The sequence below is a fragment of the Dromiciops gliroides genome, chromosome 4, assembly GCF_019393635.1.
Source record: "Dromiciops gliroides isolate mDroGli1 chromosome 4, mDroGli1.pri, whole genome shotgun sequence".
Taxonomy (NCBI): Eukaryota; Metazoa; Chordata; class Mammalia; order Microbiotheria; family Microbiotheriidae; genus Dromiciops; species Dromiciops gliroides.
Genome location: NC_057864.1, coordinates 250,863,003 through 250,882,058, shown reverse-complemented (window position 1 = coordinate 250,882,058; position 19,056 = coordinate 250,863,003). Strand labels below are relative to the sequence as shown.

The 19,056-nt window shown below is 40.6% G+C and overlaps 1 protein-coding gene across 1 annotated transcript in view; it reads left to right on the top strand.

Annotated features, from left to right (window-relative positions):
• SAYSD1 (SAYSVFN motif domain containing 1) overlaps positions 1-18,418 on the top strand; it is a 31,295-nt gene extending 12,877 nt beyond the window's left edge. The window contains exon 2 of the mRNA XM_043964199.1: positions 15,316-18,418. Within this exon, the coding sequence (XP_043820134.1) occupies positions 15,316-15,648 (333 nt within the window). The 3' untranslated portion in view covers positions 15,649-18,418. The remainder of the gene's footprint in view (positions 1-15,315) is intronic.
• Positions 18,419-19,056: the final 638 nt, after the last annotated feature.

Here is a 19,056-nt window from a genome sequence, read left to right as displayed (position 1 = left end):
GGCTCTTTTATCCTGAGCCAGCTGTGTAACCTCCAAGTCACAGAGGCAAGCTCTCTCTCAGACTTAAGCTATGGGACAGTTACTGATCTGTATGGGTAAAGGGAGTTTTCTTACCAGGAGAAAATAACTAATTTAATTAAAGCTATTACTAATTACAGACCAGATCCACACCCTCTCCTCACCTCCTCCCCCAACAAAACCCAACTGTTTATCTGTCTTTTCAAACTTGCAAATTTCTGTTCCTCCCATTTGACTGGGTTTATAACTTCAGAGTGATTTTGACCTCCATTCACTGCCACATTCCTAAGGAGGGAAAATCACTGATACTTCTTTCATTTTCTTAGCATCTACTCATTTCTCAGTCCCTTGTAGTCTCTCATTTGAGTGAAACTTTTCCCTCCCAGGTTACTATTTATCTCTTAGCAGCTAGATCTAATGGCCTTTTCTCAGTCATCTTTCTTGACCTTTCTGCAGGTTGGGATTCTGTTGAATACCCCTTTCTCTTGAATACTCCTCCTCTTACTTCCATGACACTGCTCTCCTCTGGTTCTCTTCCTTGTTAGTGATCCTCAGCCTATGTTAGTGGACCATTATATATCTTGTCCCCACCCCTCCTTAGAGTGAGTGTCCCCCATGCCTCAGTCTTGGGCCCTCTTCTTTAAACTCTTCCTTGGCGATCTCATTTGCTGCCAGAAGTTCAAGTATCATCTTTTTGAAGATGATTCTCAAATCTTTGTATCCAATCCTACACCATCAGCTACCAGCTAGATATCTCTTAGCTAGGTGTCTCATACCCATCTCAAACTAGACGTTTCCAAAATCATTTTTTTTTTTAAGTAAGGCAATGAAGGTTAAGGGACTTTTCCAGGGTCACACAGGTAGTAAGTGCCAAGTGACTGAGGCTGAATTTGAACTCAGGTCCTCCTGACTCCAGAGCCAGTACTCTATCCACTGCACCACCTAGCTGCCCCCCCCCCCCCAAATCATTATCTTTCCACACCAAATTTGATTGTCCTCTAAACTTTCCTTATTTCTATTGAAGGTACAATCATCCTCTCTAGAAAGATAAAAAATATTGGCGTTATTATCTTAGATTATACTGTTTCTGGTACCCCCTACATCCCGTTAGTTGCCAAATCTTGTCTTTTCTATATACATATCCCCTTGACCATCTAGAACCTTCTCTCCACTCACATAGCAACCACTTAGTTCAATTCCTCATCATGGCTCTCAAACTAATATAATGGCCTTTTTATATTTCTCCCTTCTTCTTCTTTTTTTAAATAAACATTTTTATTTAAAGTTTTGAGTTCCAAATTCTATCCCTCCCTACCTCTCCCTTTCCTGAGGTGGTAAGCAATCAGATATAGGTTATACATGTGCAATCATGTAGAATATTTCCTATTAGTCATTTTGTGTAAGAAAACTCAAATAAAAGAAAAAAATGAAAGAAGGAAGGTGAAAAATAGCATGCTTCAGTCTGTGTTCAATCAATATCAATTTTTTCACTGGAGGTGGATTAGTCCTTTGGGATTGTCTTTGTGAGATTTAAAATTGGATATTAGATCATAAATCTCCCCTACTTAACCCTTCCCTTAACTCATCTCCCAGACTAGTAAATGGAAGAAGCTTCTGGTTTTCTAGATAGAGCCTTTATTGTATATAAGGTGTTGTTGATTAGAAGGATAGGAAAACAGAAATACAGTACAAATCGTCTTAAATCTAGGCTTAGTCTATATTCCTTATAAAAACTCACCAAACCGATTTAGGCCACCTTTGGAGTGAGTCAGACCGTCTGTGCCGCGCCGCCCGGAGTCCCGCCAAGCCGGCAAAAAAGGCTCCTCCCCTTCTCTCCACCCCGGAAGTCAAAAAACCCGGCAGGCAGTCTGACATGCGCAGCAGGCGGACTGTACCCGGCAGGCAGTCTGACATGCGCAGCAGGCGGACTGTTCATCTCCTCCCCAAAAGGGTGGTCCTTGAAAAACTGGCGTCTTTCAGTTATCCTAGCCGACTGTTAAAAACTTTCATATTTTACCACATTTCCCCCCTTTGCTTCCTCAAGAAATGGAATGTTTCCTTGATGGAACAGTAAAAAGAATATAATAACTTCTGCTGACTAATAATATGCGAACAACAATACAGAAAAGGAAGAGAGGAAAGTTTTGTCCAGAGGGACGATTTTTTTTTTTTTTTCCTCATGAACCGACGCTTTGACATTAGTCTTGCAAAGGGAGAGCCTCTGCAGAGAGTACATGTTACAGATAGTATATAACAGAAAGGAGATAGTAAAAGCTAATAAAGCAAAACAGTTCATATAAAGTCTCTGAGTTCTCTTGTCTTCTTGAAGTGGTAAGATGTCATCAGGAGGAAACTGGATTCTGGTCTGGAAAACTGGATTCTGGACTCTGGTCTGGATTCTGGATTCTGGACTCTGGTCTGGAAAGCTGGATTTCTTCTTTAACTGTTTGAATTGCTGTATTTTTTTTTTTTTTTACTAAACCTTAGCATAGCATTTTGCAATCAGTAACACTTTTTACCACCATGTGTCTGGATCAAAGTCAAATTTAGTATGTGTTCATGACACCTGAAAATGTTATGGAAAGGTTATCATACCATATCTCATGGTTCCGAGACAGCCAGTGATTGTGCTAGGCCACAGGTGAATTCAACTGAGTGAGATAAAAAGATAAGTAAGTTCAGTTAAATTAGGTTAAATTAGGAGGGAGAGAGGATGAATACTGGACTGTGCCTAGTAATTGTGCTCTACATAGTCACCATCATAAGCAAACCATGGACTTATGTATACCTGTCTCTCCTTTTGTTGCACATATATTCTCTCCAGGGCCTGCATCAGAGTTCACAGCAAGTTAGTCTCTGAAATGATAAGTTTCCATATTTCTGAAATCTCATTAATTTCACCAAAGACAATATGATGGTAAAAATGTGTGCTATGCTGCATAACTGAGAATATATTAGTGATATATACAATAATTCCAAACCATACCCAGAGTATAATGACATATAAATAATAAACGAATGTAAATAGCTGATTATATTAGACATTGTTACATAATCTTCTTTTAGACATTATTACATAATCTTCTTTTAGCAAGTAGACCACATCATCTTATACATGAATTCTCTAGTATAACAGTAGCAGATACTTAAAGTGGTGATTAATTCATCAAAAAGAAATAAGACTTCAATAAGCAAGATTCAATATTCAATAGCATATACTTAAAATGCCTTTGAAAAGTCACTTAGTTTACAAAATCGGGTTTTTAAAGAAAAGCAAAAGAAACAAAAGTAAAAAAAAAAAAACAAAGCAAAACCAAAAACCAAAAATAAAAGGCAAAAGATTCGCTAAGCACCCTTTTGTGCTCTTAAAGAATTTAAAGGTGTGGTGAATTCCAGGTCTTTTCAGTGCCTTTCAAAAGTCAAAACAAAACAAAAAGCAAAAAGGATAAAAAAAAAAAATAGGTATAGGGTAGGGAAAAGGGTGGGAGAAATTGAGGTGGGCCAGAAAACTAGGCCATGTGCTTCAGTGCTTTTGCCTGTGGAAGGAAATGCTTGTTAAATTTTAAGGTATTTAAGCTGCTAGAGTTTGGGGTATGCCACATTGTTTTAACTGGTTCCCCAATTCTCTGCATGCCAAAGTGGCAGGGGTTTCTGAATTGTCATTGATCTTTCTAATGCTGTCATAATGTTCTTTATGGTAGAAAATGTGGAGTTCTCTAGCATCAGTTTTGTCTGTGCCACTGATTTTCAATAAAGGCTGATTTAATTGATGAACCACAACATTCAGCTGATGCTGCTTAGCAAATGCTACAATTGAATCATTTCCTCCCCACTTTCCAAATTTCTTTAATTCATCAACATATTCTTCAAAAGGGGAGTCATTTACTATAAAAGACTCAAACTCTTGTCTATGGTTAATCATATAAGAAGCAGCTTCTTGTCTGTGTCTGAGATGATTTCTACAGTGACCTTCTAGCTGGTCTGCTAAAGCCCTAAAAAGGCAATTTCCGTCTCCTGATACTTTACGAAGACTGAGTCCCAAAGCATTTAACTGATCAGTGGGATTATTAAATGGGAACTGCCTTTTTCCTCTGAACTCTCTTTGCTCTTTAACAGTTGCTATCTTTAGGGTTTTTACCTCTTTAGCGTCTACCTCAGGTCTATCTGAAATCTCTTCACCTATGAATGGTGCAGGCTTTATATGAGAGCAATGAATCCATGAGTCTTTTTCACCAATTTTAATGGCAGTAGGAGTTGTCAATAATACCTGAAAAGGTCCTTCCCAGGCAGGTTGAGTTCCACTGGTTTTCTGAAAATTCTTTACATATATTTTATCTCCTGGGTTGAAGTTATGCAATGAAAAGTCTAATGGTCCTGCCTGGACCACAGCTCCTGCCTCATGGAGTTCACGTAGCCTGGTCTGTAATTCCTGTATATAGGAAGCAACAGAAGTATCACCTCCCACCAGTGATGTATAAACTGGGGAAAAAGTTTTAGCTTGGATAGGAGGGTGACCAAAAAGCATTTCATAAGGAGATATATGAAGTTCTCCTCTTGGTCTACTTCGTAGATAGAATAATGCCAATGGTAGAACATCAGGCCATTTCAAATGGGTTTCAGTACATAATTTGCCAATCATACTCTTAAGCTCTTTATTCATACGTTCGACTTGGCCTGAACTTTGTGGATGGTAGGGCGTGTGGAATTTTGGAGTCACTCCCAAGAAAGAGTAGATTTGGGATAAAATCGAATCAGTGAAATGTGTGCCTTTGTCAGAATCGATGCGGGCTGGTGGGCCAAAACGAGGTACTATCTCTTTAAGAAGAATTTTGGCAACAAAGGCAGCTGTGGCTCGGGGGCTGGGAAAGGCCTCCACCCACCGAGTGAGCTGATCAACTATAACAAGGCAAAATTTATAATGTCCTGCTTTTGGCATAGTAATATAATCAATTTGTAAGTGCTCAAAAGGTGTATATGCTAGAGGACGCCCTCCATAAGCTTTGGCCTTAAAAGCATACTGATTATAAGACTGACATGTGGAGCAGCCCGAGCAGATTCGAGATGCTGTATTAGTCACACCTGGTGCTATCCAGGTTCTCTTAATAGAGTCTACAATGCCTTGTGTACCAAAATGGCCTTTTCTGTGAACAGAGAGGCATACCTGGTGGTAGAATTTCCGGGGAAGAAATGGCTTACCTTCCGGAGACACCCAGATGCCATTGATCTGTTTCGCCTTAAATTTCTTTTTCCACTTTTCTACTTCAGAATCGTCATAGGTTAGGTTGGAAGGAATATCCTCAGAAGGTGAAAGGTTAAATACATGTTCAGGAGCTTCTAATGCAGCTAGCTTGGCTGCAGAATCGGCTCGTGCATTTCCCTTTGAAACAGGATCACTATTCCCTGTGTGGGCAGGGCAATGTACAACGGCTAGGGAAGAAGGCAGTTTTAGGGCATCTAAGAGGTCCTTGATAAGGTCCCCATTGGCAATAGCCTTGCCCGAGGATGTTAGAAAGCCTCGTTGACGCCAAATCATACCAATAAAGTGGCATATGCCAAAGCCATATTTCGAGTCAGTAAAAATGGTGGCACTCTTATCTTTAGCTATATTACAGGCCTGTGTAAGAGCCACAAGTTCAGCAGCCTGTGCACTAAAATGGGAAGGCAGAGAAGCTGCCCAGAGGGTGTCATAATCAGAAACTACAGCAGCTCCAGTAAAACGGGTTCCCTCTCTCATAAATGAGGAACCATCTGTATAGAGGACAAGATCAGGATTTTCTAAAGGTGTATCAAAAAGATTGTCACGGGGTTTTTCAGCCATATCAACTAAAGAAGCACAGTCATGCAACGGTTCCCCCGAGAATGGTAAGTTAGGGAGTAGTGTTGCTGGATTAAGAACTGTGCAGCGTTTTAAAGTGATATTCTCATTACCTAACAGGGTTATTTCATACTTAGCCAGCCTTTGATCTGAAAAGGCTTGTGTCCTGTGACGTAGTAAGAGAGCCTCCACTTCGTGAGGGCATTGCACAGTTAGAGGGTTACCTAGGACCAAATCAGAGGCTTTTTCTACCAAAAGCGCTGTGGCCGCCACTGCTCTAAGGCAAGGTGGCGCTCCAGCCGCTACAGGGTCCAGCTGAATTGAATAGTAGGCTATAGGACGTTGGTTAGGCCCCAGTGACTGAGTCAGGACTCCAGAAGCCACCCCCCTTTGTTCATGCACAAAGAGAGTGAAAGGCTTACTATAATCTGGCAGTCCTAGGGCAGGTGCTGATAACAAGGCCCGTTTTAATTCTTTTATGGCTGAGAGATGCTGGGGATCCAACTGTAAACTGTCTGGAACAGAACTTTTTGTAAGAGCTATGAGGGGTTTAGTAATTTCACCAAAAGAGGGTATCCATTGTCTACAGTACCCAGCTGCTCCCAGAATGGCTCTCAACTGCCTCTTAGTAGTGGGGGCAGAGAGTTGTTGAATGGCCTGGACTCTCTTAGAAGAGACAGAGCGAGTTCCAGCAGCCAAAATAAATCCTAAATATTCTACCTGGGGCAAACACCATTGTACCTTTGTCTTGGAAACCTTGTGTCCTCTCTTGTGCAGCTCCAGCAGTAAGTGACGGCTATCTTCCTGACAAATTTCAGCATTAGGAGAGGCCAAAAGTAAGTCATCAACATATTGTACTAGTATGGAGCCCTTAAAGGTAATAGAGGCCAGATCCTGCTGTAAAATTTGGGAAAATAATGTGGGACTGTCTACAAATCCCTGTGGGAGTCTAGTCCAGGTCCACTGTCTATTTTTCCAGGTAAAAGCAAATAAATATTGGAAGTCCTCATGTACTGGTATGGAGAAAAAGGCAGAGCAAAGGTCTACCACTGTGAAACATGTAGATTCATAGGGAATCGATGAAATTATCGTAGCCGGGTTTGGAACTATGGAATGTCTAGGAATAACATAATTATTAATCGCTCTAAGATCTTGCACAAAACGATAAACAGGTTTACCATCTGGCCCAGGCTTGGGTTTTTTAACTGGCAAAATGGGAGTATTGCATGGAGAGTGATGACATGGAATAATAATACCCTGGCTTTTCAAAGCCTCAATTATAGGGGTGATCCCTTCTATTGCTTCCCTAGACAATGGATACTGTGGAATGGAGGGGGGTGGTCCCCCCTTAACTTTAAAGGTAACAGGCATGGCAGACTTAAGGAGCCCCACCTCATTAGGGGATGAGGCCCATAAAGACTCAGGAATGTCAGAGGGGATTTTGGATACCTCCCCTGCTGTTCCTTGAGCTTCTGTAAGTAAAATTGGTAATAAATGAACAGTATCCTCTGGCAATTGTAAGGAGACAGCCCCATCTGGAGCACAAGATATGGTTGCTCTAAGCTTGCAAAGGAGATCACGACCTAATAAATTTACAGGGGCATCAGGCATGAGTAAAAATGAATGTTCCACTGTTAAGGGCCCCATAGATACCATGCGAGGATTCAATTTTGCCACTCTCTGGCTCTTTCCTGAGACTCCCACTACATTCAAAAATCCTACAGGTCTACACCCAGCATCTGGTTTGCTTACTAATACTGATTTAGAGGCTCCTGTGTCTAGCAGACAATCATAATAAGTCTCCCCCACTTTTAAGGTGACATGTGGTTCATTACTCTGGGGAGGTGAATGGACTGGCACAAGTGCATTCAAAAAATCCGGATCTGGGAATATATGGCTTTCATTATCTATGTTCCATTCCTCCCCAAGACACCATCATTCCTGTGTCCTCTTCTGAGGGGGGTCTTGGTTACCATTATTCTGGTACTGCCTTTCTGTATTCCTCCAAAAAGATCTATTTCTATTTTGATTTCGCCTGTAATTAGAATTAGAATTTCTTCTCCAAGTCCTACATTCTCTCAATTCATGCCCCTCCTTACGACAGTAACAACACACCTTAGTGTCCTTGTTCCGGTGTCCACATGGCTGACTAGGAATCGCTGGTGCCAGAATGCTCTGTTTAGGGTGATCTGGATCTTCCTCACGTGAGTCAAAGACATAATTTGCAAGTTCCTTAATTCTATCTACTGAGAGATTTCTCCAGTCTGGACATTGTTTCAGAAAGTATCTGCGTATTTCTGGCAGTGAATTATAAACAAATGTGTTGAGAATGATACAGGAATCTCTTAAATCTACTGGATCCAATCTGGTGTACTGTCTAGCGGCCTCACAAAGTCTATCATAAAATCTGTTTGGTCTTTCATTAGCCTCCTGAGGTAGGCTTAAAAATTTCTGCCAGTTTTCCGGTTTTCTAGAGCAAGATTCCATTCCCTTCAGAAGTGTTTCTCTAGCATCTTTTAATCTTTGGAAATCCCTATCATCATTATAATTCCACTCTGGATCCTTTAGAGGCCATTCCACATCGGCCTTACCTTTCGCAACAAGGGCATTTCCTGCTGAGATAATATCTGTAATCTCAGTTGGGGACAGTAAAGTTTCCAAAAGGCAAGTAACATCAGCCCAACTGGGTTGATATGCATTAAATATAGTCCTTAACTGTGAAATTACAGTGTTTGGATTTTTCTCAAAACTAGGGATGATTGATTTCCATGCGCTCAAGTCACTTGGTCTAAAGGGGCTATATTTTCTGACTTGAATTGGCACTCCCTTCTTACTATGTTCTATAGCTTCCTGCAGAGGGAGTAGTTTCTGCTGATCTGATTCTGAACTTGGATCATCTCTAGTAGAAACAGCCATTTTGAGGTCTCTCTCCATATGTGAGAGTTTCCCCCACATCATAACAATGATAATAACAAAAACAATGATAATAACAAAAACAAAAAAAAAACAACAAAAAAAAATAAAATCCTTAGTCGTATGAACTATGGATGTGGTATTAAAAGGTATTTCAATTGCAGGCATAAAATTTCTACTTATATTAAACGTATTTTCCCAAAGATTCTCACGTATACTATTATACAAAAAACCTTTTGCTGCCTGAATGAGGAAAAAACCAATAATGTTATGAAGGACCATTGAGTAAACTATTCCTCTAAGTCGGGATGTTATGCTGTCCCAATACATTCCGATGAGAAAAATCAAAGGGATGGTAGAATATTCGAGCATCTTGCCCTTTAAACTGGGCTGGCTTTTCTGTTTAAAGCAAGACTTTTAGAGGCTTAAAGTCTTTAAGGGAGATTAGACAAAGGGAAAGTCCGCGGGGGGGGGGGGGGGGTATTTGGAAAATCCACCGAATTAGCCGGCTTATGGCCAAACTAGGGAGGGTGGGAGGGTCCTTAAGGTCCCTTCGGGGTCGCCAAACTGTGAGATTTAAAATTGGATATTAGATCATAAATCTCCCCTACTTAACCCTTCCCTTAACTCATCTCCCAGACTAGTAAATGGAAGAAGCTTCTGGTTTTCTAGATAGAGCCTTTATTGTATATAAGGTGTTGTTGATTAGAAGGATAGGAAAACAGAAATACAGTACAAATCGTCTTAAATCTAGGCTTAGTCTATATTCCTTATAAAAACTCACCAAACCGATTTAGGCCACCTTTGGAGTGAGTCAGACCGTCTGTGCCGCGCCGCCCGGAGTCCCGCCAAGCCGGCAAAAAAGGCTCCTCCCCTTCTCTCCACCCCGGAAGTCAAAAAAACCCGGCAGGCAGTCTGACATGCGCAGCAGGCGGACTGTACCCGGCAGGCAGTCTGACATGCGCAGCAGGCGGACTGTTCATCTCCTCCCCAAAAGGGTGGTCCTTGAAAAACTGGCGTCTTTCAGTTATCCTAGCCGACTGTTAAAAACTTTCATATTTTACCACATCTTGGATCATTGTATTGCTGAGAATAGTTAAGTCATTCACAATTCTTCATCAAACAGTATTGCTGTCACTATGCACAATGTTCTCTTGGTTCTGTTCACTTCACTATGTATCAGTTCATGTAAGTCTTTCTAGGCCTTTCTGAAATCATCCTGCTTGTCATTTCTTATAGCACAATAATATTCCATCACCATCATATAGCACAGCTTGTTTAGCCATTTTCTAATTGATGGGCATCACTTTGATTTCCAATTCTTAGCCAAGACTAGAAGAGCTGCTATAAATATTTTTATACATTTGGGTCCTTTCCCCTCTTTTGTGATATCTTTGGGATATAGACCTAGCAGTAGTATTGTTGGATCAAAGGGTATGCACAGGTTTATAGCCCTTTGGGCATAGTTCCAAATTGCCCTTCTCCCTTCTTCTAAATATCTTACTTCTCCAGTCTATCCTCCACACAGTGACCAAAATAAATCTTCCTCAATCAAAGGTCTTACCATGATGCTCTCATTCATTTACCTTCATTGGCTCCTTCCTACATCATCTAGGATAAAATATAAACTCCTCAGCTTGACTTTTGTTTTTTGTTTTTTGTTTTTGCGGGGCAATGGGGGGTTAAGTGACTTACCCAGGGTCACACAGCTAGTAAGTGTCAAGTGTCTGAAGTTGGATTTGAACTCAGGTCCTCCTGAATCCAGGGCTGGTGCTTTATCCACTGTGCCACCTAGCTGCCCCTCAGCTTGACTTTTACAACCCAGCATTCTATGACTTATCTTTTCTGACTTGTGTCATGTGATATAAGTTTTTAGAACTCTACATTCTAGCCAGCCCACTACCAAATTTCCAAAATTCATCACACTGTTTTCCCTTGATATGTACTTAAAGAAGCCAGTCCTTCCCATCCCAACCTCCCAAAATCCCTATCTCCTTGGGAGCAATGAGACTGTCTTCTTTTATCCCCTTCCCTGCCCCAGCCTGCCCCCTCCCCTTTGTTAGAACTTTCCTTCTCTTCACTTGACCTTGTTTGTAAATCCATAGTGGGATTTAACATTTGTGTGAGAGATAGCATGACCTAGATCTAAAGAGCTAGCCTTGGAGTTAGGAAGATGTGGGTTCATGTTTGGCCTCTGACACATTTGTGTGACCACAGGAAAATCACTTAACCTCTCAGTATTCCTGGCAGTTCTCTAAGACTAGAAATAATACACAAGTTGTTTGTATCAGTGAGTTCTTTGTACTCTGAACTCACAGGAATGGACCAAACAATACTCCAAACCCTTTTTTTGTGTGACCTTGAGCAGGTCACTTAACCACTGTTTTGCCCTCAGTTTCCCCATCTGTAAAATGGGAATGATAGTAGCACCTATCTACTTGTGATTGTTGTAAGGATCAAATGAGATAATTTTTAGATAGAGTATAGCACAGTGTTTGGCATATGGTATCTGTCAATCAGTCAATATTTATTAAGCACCTATGATGTGCCAGGCACTGTGCCAAACCCTGGAGATAGAAAAAGAGGCAAAAGACAATCCTTAGGTGGCGCAGTGGATTAAACACAGGCCCTGGATTCAGGAGGACCTGAGTTCAAATCTGACATCAGTCACTTGACACTTAGTAGCTGTGTGACCCTGGGCAAGTCACTTAACCCTCATTGACCTGCCCCCCCCAAAAGACAATCCTTGCCCTCAAGGAGCTTACACTGTAATGGGGGAGACAACATGCAAATAAGTTGTTGTCGTTGTTTGTCCTTCATTCTCTCAAACAGGATGTCACATCGGGAGTGCAAATAAGTATATACAAAGTAAGCTATGTACTAGATAAATAGGAGCTAATTAATAGAGAATAGGTATTAGAATTCTCTCACAACCTAGCTAATATGGGAATGTTTTCCATGACTACTCATGTATAACTTATTTTGAAATGCTTGAGTTCTAGTGGGTGGGGGGTGGGAATGGAGGAGGAAGAGAAGCTGGAACACAATTTTTTAAAAAAAATTGATGTTAAAATTTGTTTTTACATATATTTTGGAAAATAAAATTCTATTCAATAAAAAGAGGGGTTGGGAAACACTACCTATAGAAGGTGGGATTTTAGTAGGGACTTAAAGGAAGCCACAGGGAGGGCAGGAGTCAGAGCATTCCAGAGAGATCCGGTGTCACTGGATCAAAGAGTACATGTGTGGGAGTGAGGTATAAGAAAACTGGAAAGGCAGGAGGGCTCTAGGTTATAGAGGGCTTTGAATGCCAAACAGAGCATTTTTTATTTGATCCTAGAAGCAATAAGAATCCACCGTTTAGTGTGTGTGTGTGTGTGGGGGGGGGCGCATGATCAGACCTGCACTTTAGGAAAATGACTTTAGTGGCTGAATGGAGGATGGATTTGAGTGGGGAGACCCTTGAGGTAGGTAGATCCACCAGTGGTTATTACAATTGTGTAGACGTAAGGTGATGAGGGCCTGTACTAGAGTGGTGGCAGTGTCAGAGGAGAGAAGATGGTGTATTAGAGAGATATGCAAAGGTGAAATCCACAGGCTTTGGTGACAGTTTGGATATTGGAGAGAGAGTGAGGAATTCAGGATGACTCCTATGTTTCAAGTCTGAGGGACTGGGAGGAAGTTACAGTAATAGGAAAAGGGCAGGGGAATTATAGGGGGTGAGATTATGAGTTCTGTTTTAGACACATTGAGTTTAAGATCTCCACCGGACATGTAGTGGGAGATGTCTGAAAGGCAGTTGGAGATGTGAGATTTGAAGTTGACAGAGAGTTTGGGGCCAGAAAGGCATATTTGAGAATGATCAGCAAAGAGATGGTAATTAAATCCATGGGAGCTGAAGAGATCACCAAGTGAAGTGATATAGAGGCAGAAGAGAAGGGGGCCCAGGACAGAACTCTGAAGGACTCTTGTGTTTGAAGGGCATGATCCAGAGGAGGATCCAGCAAAGGAGACTGAGAAGAACCAGGGGAGAATGGCATTCTGAAAACTCTAGGAGAAGAGGGTGTCAAGGAGAGAGAGATCAACAGTACTAGAGGTTACAGAGAGGCCAAGGAGAATAAGGACTCAGAAATAGCCATTGATACAGCAACTAAGAAATCATCGATGTCTTTGGAGAGAATAGTTTTCCTGGAATACGGTCAGAAGCTGGGCTTAAGAAGTGAATAGTGGGATAGTTCTAACATACACACATATGCACACACATGCACACACACAAACACACACACACATACACACACGGCACTGTTCCAAAGCATTCATCATTTTTTTTCCTTGAATAGAATTTTATTTTCAAATATGTGTAAAAACAAATTTTAACATCAAGAAGTATCCTTCAGTTTGCCGTATTTCTGCCTGATATTCCTGATAAGCACTTGTTAAGTGTTCCCATAGGCCACGATTGTCAAGTCTTTCTCTAGTGAGTTGTGCATGGAGCCTGGAATTGAATAAAAATGTCTTTATTAAAAAAAAAGAAGTGAATAGTGGGAGGAGAGAAAATGCAGGCACTTATTGTAGAGGGCCTTTTTTTTTTAGTGAGGCAATTGGGGTTAAGTGACCTGCCCAGGGTCACACAGCTAGTAAGTGTTAAGTGTCTGAGGCCAGATTTGAACTCAGGTCCTCCTGAATCCAGGGCTGGTGCTCTATCCACTGTGCCATCTAGCTGCCCCATAGAGGGCCTTTTTTGAGGAGTTTAGCTAGAAAGGGCAGAAGAGATTTAGGAAGATAGTAAGGATGGAAGGATCAAGTGAGGCTTTTTTTAGGATGGGGAAGACATGGTCATGTTTGTGTGTTGTTCAGTTGTGTTTGACTCTTCGTAACCACGTGGACCATACTGTCCATGGAGTTTTCTTGGAAAAGATAATATTGCTGTTTCCTTCTCCAGTGCAAATAGAGTGTAAATGACTTGCCCAGGATCACATAACTAGTAAGTATCTGAGGCCAGATTTGAACTCAGGTCTCCCTGACTCCAGGTCCAGCACTCTTTCCACTAAGCCACCTAGCTGCCTAGCTGGTCATGTTTATAGGCAGTAGAAAATGAGCCAGTTAACAGGAAGAGACTGAAAATAAGTGAAAGAGTGGGGATGACAGAGGGGACAGGAGATGGGATGGAATGGGGTCACTTTTAGCAAGTAGAGGGGTTAGCTCTTGGTAAAGAATAAGGACACTTCATCATTTGGAATGAAGAGAAACAATGTTAGAAGGGATCTGAGTGATAGGAGAGAAGAGAAGAGAGAGCTCATAGTGAATGGCCTAATTTTTTTCTGTAAAATATGAGACAAGGTTCTTGGCTGAAAGAGTGGGGGCAGGAGGAGCCATGGGAAGTTTGAGGAGGGATAAAATGGTTTGGGAGAGCCAGTGTGGAAAGTGGGATAGTAAATTGTTAAGAGAGATATAATTAGGATTGCCTGGCAGCAATGGACTTATTGAGAACAGTTGTGTGATTTTCTCCACAAACTAGTGGAGCAGCACTTATGTAAGAAAAGGAGATGAATGGTGGGAGTGATCCAAGGCTTGAAGATTGGCTGGGTATAAATCAGCAATATGATAAGAGGGCTTAAGGATTCAAGAAAGGACTGTGTGGAATTGAATTGGTTCACCAAAGGATCAAGATAAGGAGAAGAGAAAGTGGCTAGTGCAGGGGAGATGACCTGGGAGAGAATTGAGGGGTGAAGAAATTGAAGATCATGGTACAGAAGACAAATAGGGTTTGGTAAGGGAAGGCAGAGAGAGAGAGAGAGAGAGAGAGAGAGAGAGAGAGAGGTGAAAAGCCAATAGATTATCATCAGATAAAGGAATTTCAGAATTCTTGAACATAGAGATAGTACATTTGTAGGTCTTGGCAAGATGGTGAAAATGGTGGAGGAGTAGTTCATGAGAGGTGGGTAGGTTGAGGAACTGAGTGGTTAAGGCATTGTATGTACGTTGAAACCCTTTAGTATGAGGGAGGAGTTGGGGAGGAGAGGAAAATTCAGGTATCAAACTCATTGAAGAAGGAAGGAGAGTAACCTGGGAGTCTGTAGATAATAACTACAATAGGATTTTGATTGGGTGGTAGATATGAATAGTAGGCACTATATAAGTGCTAGCTATTGTGATGATAATGACAACATAAGGTTTTTATTGGGTCCTATCCCACTAAATGCTCATCAATTTTGATTCAATTCAAAAGGATGAGGACTCATAAGTAGTAGACCTGAGTTGAGGCTGATTATTTTATTTTATTTTTAAATTTTTTCTCTGGTGAGGCATTTGGGATTAAGTGACTAGTCCAGGGTCACCCAGCTAGTAAGCATCAGGTGTCTGAGGCTGGATTTGAACTTAGGTCTTCCTGATTCCAAGCCAGTACTCTATCCACTTCACCAGCTAGCTGCCCCTGAGGATGATTGTTTTAGAAGCTAAGATGAGGAAATGAGACAGCAACCTTTGGAAAGCAATGAGAACTTCCATTTTGTTTTTTGTTTCTCAGCCCTGATACCCTTGATTCTCATTTCTGTTTTATTATTTCCTAGGAAACATCTCAGATTCAAGGAAGTCCACTACAGAATCCACCAGCTACTTCTCCACGATGGGACCGATCCTTCCTCACTAATGTTACATTCTTGAAGGTGGCTCTTTGGTTGGTCTTACTGGGACTGTTTGTAGAACTGGAGTTTGGCCTGGTTTATTTTGTTCTGTCCTTGTTTTATTGGATGTATGTTGGCACCCGTGGCCCTGGAGAAAAGAAGAAAGGAGAAAAAAGTGCTTACTCTGTGTTCAACCCTGGTTGTGAATCCATCCAGGGAACTCTGACTGTAGAACAGTTTGAGCGAGAATTACAGTTTCATCCCCTGGCTGAGACATAGTCCTTGTTCTCCTGAGTTTTCTGCCACTTCGGTGTTCTTGGACTACCTGGTTCCCCTGGACCCAGGCTGGAACTAATATGCAGATACACTAGGGACAGTCTTTTGTCCCAAATGTCAACTTTTTGTTCTCTGAACTCTGTTCTCTTATCCATCCATCAACTCCTCCTTTCCCATGTCTACTGCTGTAGTGCCAGTGTCTTTGTTTGCATTTCCATCTTTAAATTTTCTTTTGTTTTTTTCTGAGTCACTAAAATCCAATATTGCAATTGATCTGATGTCATTTCAAAAATTACATCTTCAATAAAGACTTCTTCATTCTAATATTTACTCAGCTCAATTTTAGAGGGATGGGAAGGGTGTTGCATTTGGAAAGTATTTAACTAATTTGAAGTAATGATTCATTCTTTCACATGAAGTGTTACGTATTAAAAATCTTAACAGTCTGACAATAAATTCACATTTTCAGCACTGTGAGAATCCTGAGCATCTTTTAAATATTTCATCCTCAAAATGAAGGGGAAAATTGCATATTGCATTTCTATTACTAATGGTATTGAATATCACAGAATGTTACAGATGGATGGGACCTAAGGAATTGTCTAGACTAATGGTTCTCAAAGTTTGGGGGCTTTTACTGTCCTAAAAATGATTGGGGACCCTCCAAAGAACTTTTGTTTATGTGGATTGTATCTTCAATATTTCCCATGTTAGAAATTAAAACGTCGGGGCAGCTAGGTGGTGCAGTGGATAGAGCACTGGCTCTGGATTCAGGAGTACCTGATTTCAAATCCGACCTCAGGCACTTAACACTTACTAGCTGCCTCACTAAAAAAAAAAAGAAAAGAAATTAAAATGTCTTAGTATTATTCAGAAAATAGTTTTGATCTCAAAGACCCCCTGAAAGATTCTCATATCATACTTCGAGAGCCTCAGGTCTAGCTAAACTCTTTATTTTATAAATAGGGAAACCGAGGCCCAGAGAGGGGAAGTGATTTCTTCAGGGTCATAAATAGAGGCAGAAACTAGATCTTCTGATTTTAAAACCAGTGTTCTTTCTGCTATGACACACTCTATTACATCATGGCCAAGTCACATCCCCATCCATGCATCAATTTTCATATATTGTAAAACGAAGGAAATAGCTGGTCTCTTTAGCAATTACCTGCCATCTCCAGCACAGGTGTCCTCCACCTGTAACTATTTTTCCTCTTTCCTTCTGTTCTTCCCATATCGCTTGGGGAAAGGAGGAAGAGAAGAGAGAAAAGTGCTGGTGGCATGTGGTGGGGAGGAATGGAAGCATGTCAATATTGGTAAATTTTATAAAGGGTTATTAAATTGTAGTGTGTATACAGAGGGTAGCCCTGGAAGCAGCATTCCACACTCACTGGACATATGGCCTAAGGGACTATGATCTAGGCTTCCTGGGCCAGTCCTGGTTTGCTGTAATCTTTGGAATAAACAGTCACTTCATCTCTTTGCTTTATAATACCAGTAATATTTTCTTTCTTGATGGAGACAGTAATATCTTCTTTCATGATGCCACCTTTTTGGCAATATTAGTTTAAATATTGTCACAATCCAGTCTTGGCATATGGGATTCCTACTAAGTAAAAAGTTTAAAACAATTCCTTCCTTTGGGTCACATTTACAATACAAGGACTCTGCCTATTTATTATCAGTTGTTTCCCATTCAGATAAGGGTGTTGGATTATATGTCTTCTAAATCTAATTCTTATGCTCTTAATACAAAATTTGACATTTTTTTCAAACCAAAGACTCAAGAAATTAAAGATGCCTTCAATTTTTAGGTCCAGTAACTAACATACTTTAATACTTAAAGGATACTTGATTTTAGTCATGTGGGAATTCCCTCTGCCAATGTAAATCACAACTTTTCTACACCTTAATACTTGATTTGAGAAGCTATGGACAAAAAAAAAAGGTCATCTGGTGACCAGCTCTAAATTGATAAGCCTCTTCAGATTTAGATGGGTCCTCAGATGACACACTTTTGGTTCATTATTGGCACTTAAACATGAAACCCTTGGGGTACAGTAAGCTCTAATGTACCTTGTGGGCAGCTGGGATAGCCTTTAAGGACCCATGGTCACTCTCATGGTATGATGAGCCATTGGAATATGACTTTAGTGGGGGCCCTTAACCCATACAGGATGTAAAAAGACTTTCAATTGAAATGTTATTATGTAACACGTCAGTTGTAAATTTTCCCCCTTATTGCTGCAACAAAGTCTCAGCCCACTTGCTTATTAAGGAAAGCATTTTTCCAGTTGACTGCATTTTCAGGAGAATAACTTGAAGTCCTTCATTGCAAAACTTGTTGAAAATTATTTGTGGGGCAGCTAGGTGGCACAGTGGATAAAGCACTGGCCCTGGATTCAGGAGGACCTGAGTTCAAATGTGACCTCAGACAATTGACAAATACTAGCTGTGTGACCCTGGGCAAGTCATTTTAACCCTCATTACCCTGTCCCCTAAAAAAATCTTTTGTAAAATTAATTAGAACTCTTTAATTAGCCTCTTAAAGTAGGGAATGGTGAACACAATTGAATCTCAGCTCTTAGTTTACTCTGATAAAATGAGGGAATGGTAAAAGACCTCTAGCTTAACTTTGTAGTCTTCCAAGATAACCTTCTAGTTTAAAAAAAAGCGTTGAATTAAAAGAATAATGCTCAACACCAGAGATATAAAAGATATATGAAATAAAGAGAAATATGAGGTAACTCTAAGAAGTTTGTGTTTTAAAAAATAAATTTCATGTTTAATGTTATTATGTATATATATATATATATATATATATATAAAACCTGTATCAGATTACTTGCTGTCTAGGGGAGGGGGGAGGGAGAAAAATCTGAAATTGGAAAGCTTGTATAAACAAAAGTTGAGAACTATCTTTACATGTAACGGGAAAAAATAAAATACTTTATTATAAAAAAATAAATTTCTAAGGGCATATGTGTGTGTATGTGATTGGCCATTTTCTCTTAAATACAGGGAGTTCAATGAAGACTCATATCCTGGTTGGCAATGTACTGTACTGGAAAGTAATTTTACTTGCATTAAAAAAACACATAGGATCATTGATAGTTATTGTCCCATCATTTTACAGATGCAGAAACTATGGCCTAGGAAGGTTGTGACTTACCCAGCTAGAGTCAGAGACAGGATGTGAGTCCAATCCTATGACATCAGAGCCAGGGCTTTTTTCACTATAACACGCTATCTCCTAAATTATTGCATCCCAAATTTTCTCTAAGTCATTTTTAGTCTGAGTAATTTTTGACTGTATTTTTGTAGATGATTGTGCCTCAGCAGTGTTCCCTCTCCCCACCCCCAAGCCCTCTCTAGAATGAGGCCATTGTTAACTGGGTAGATTCTGGCCCAACT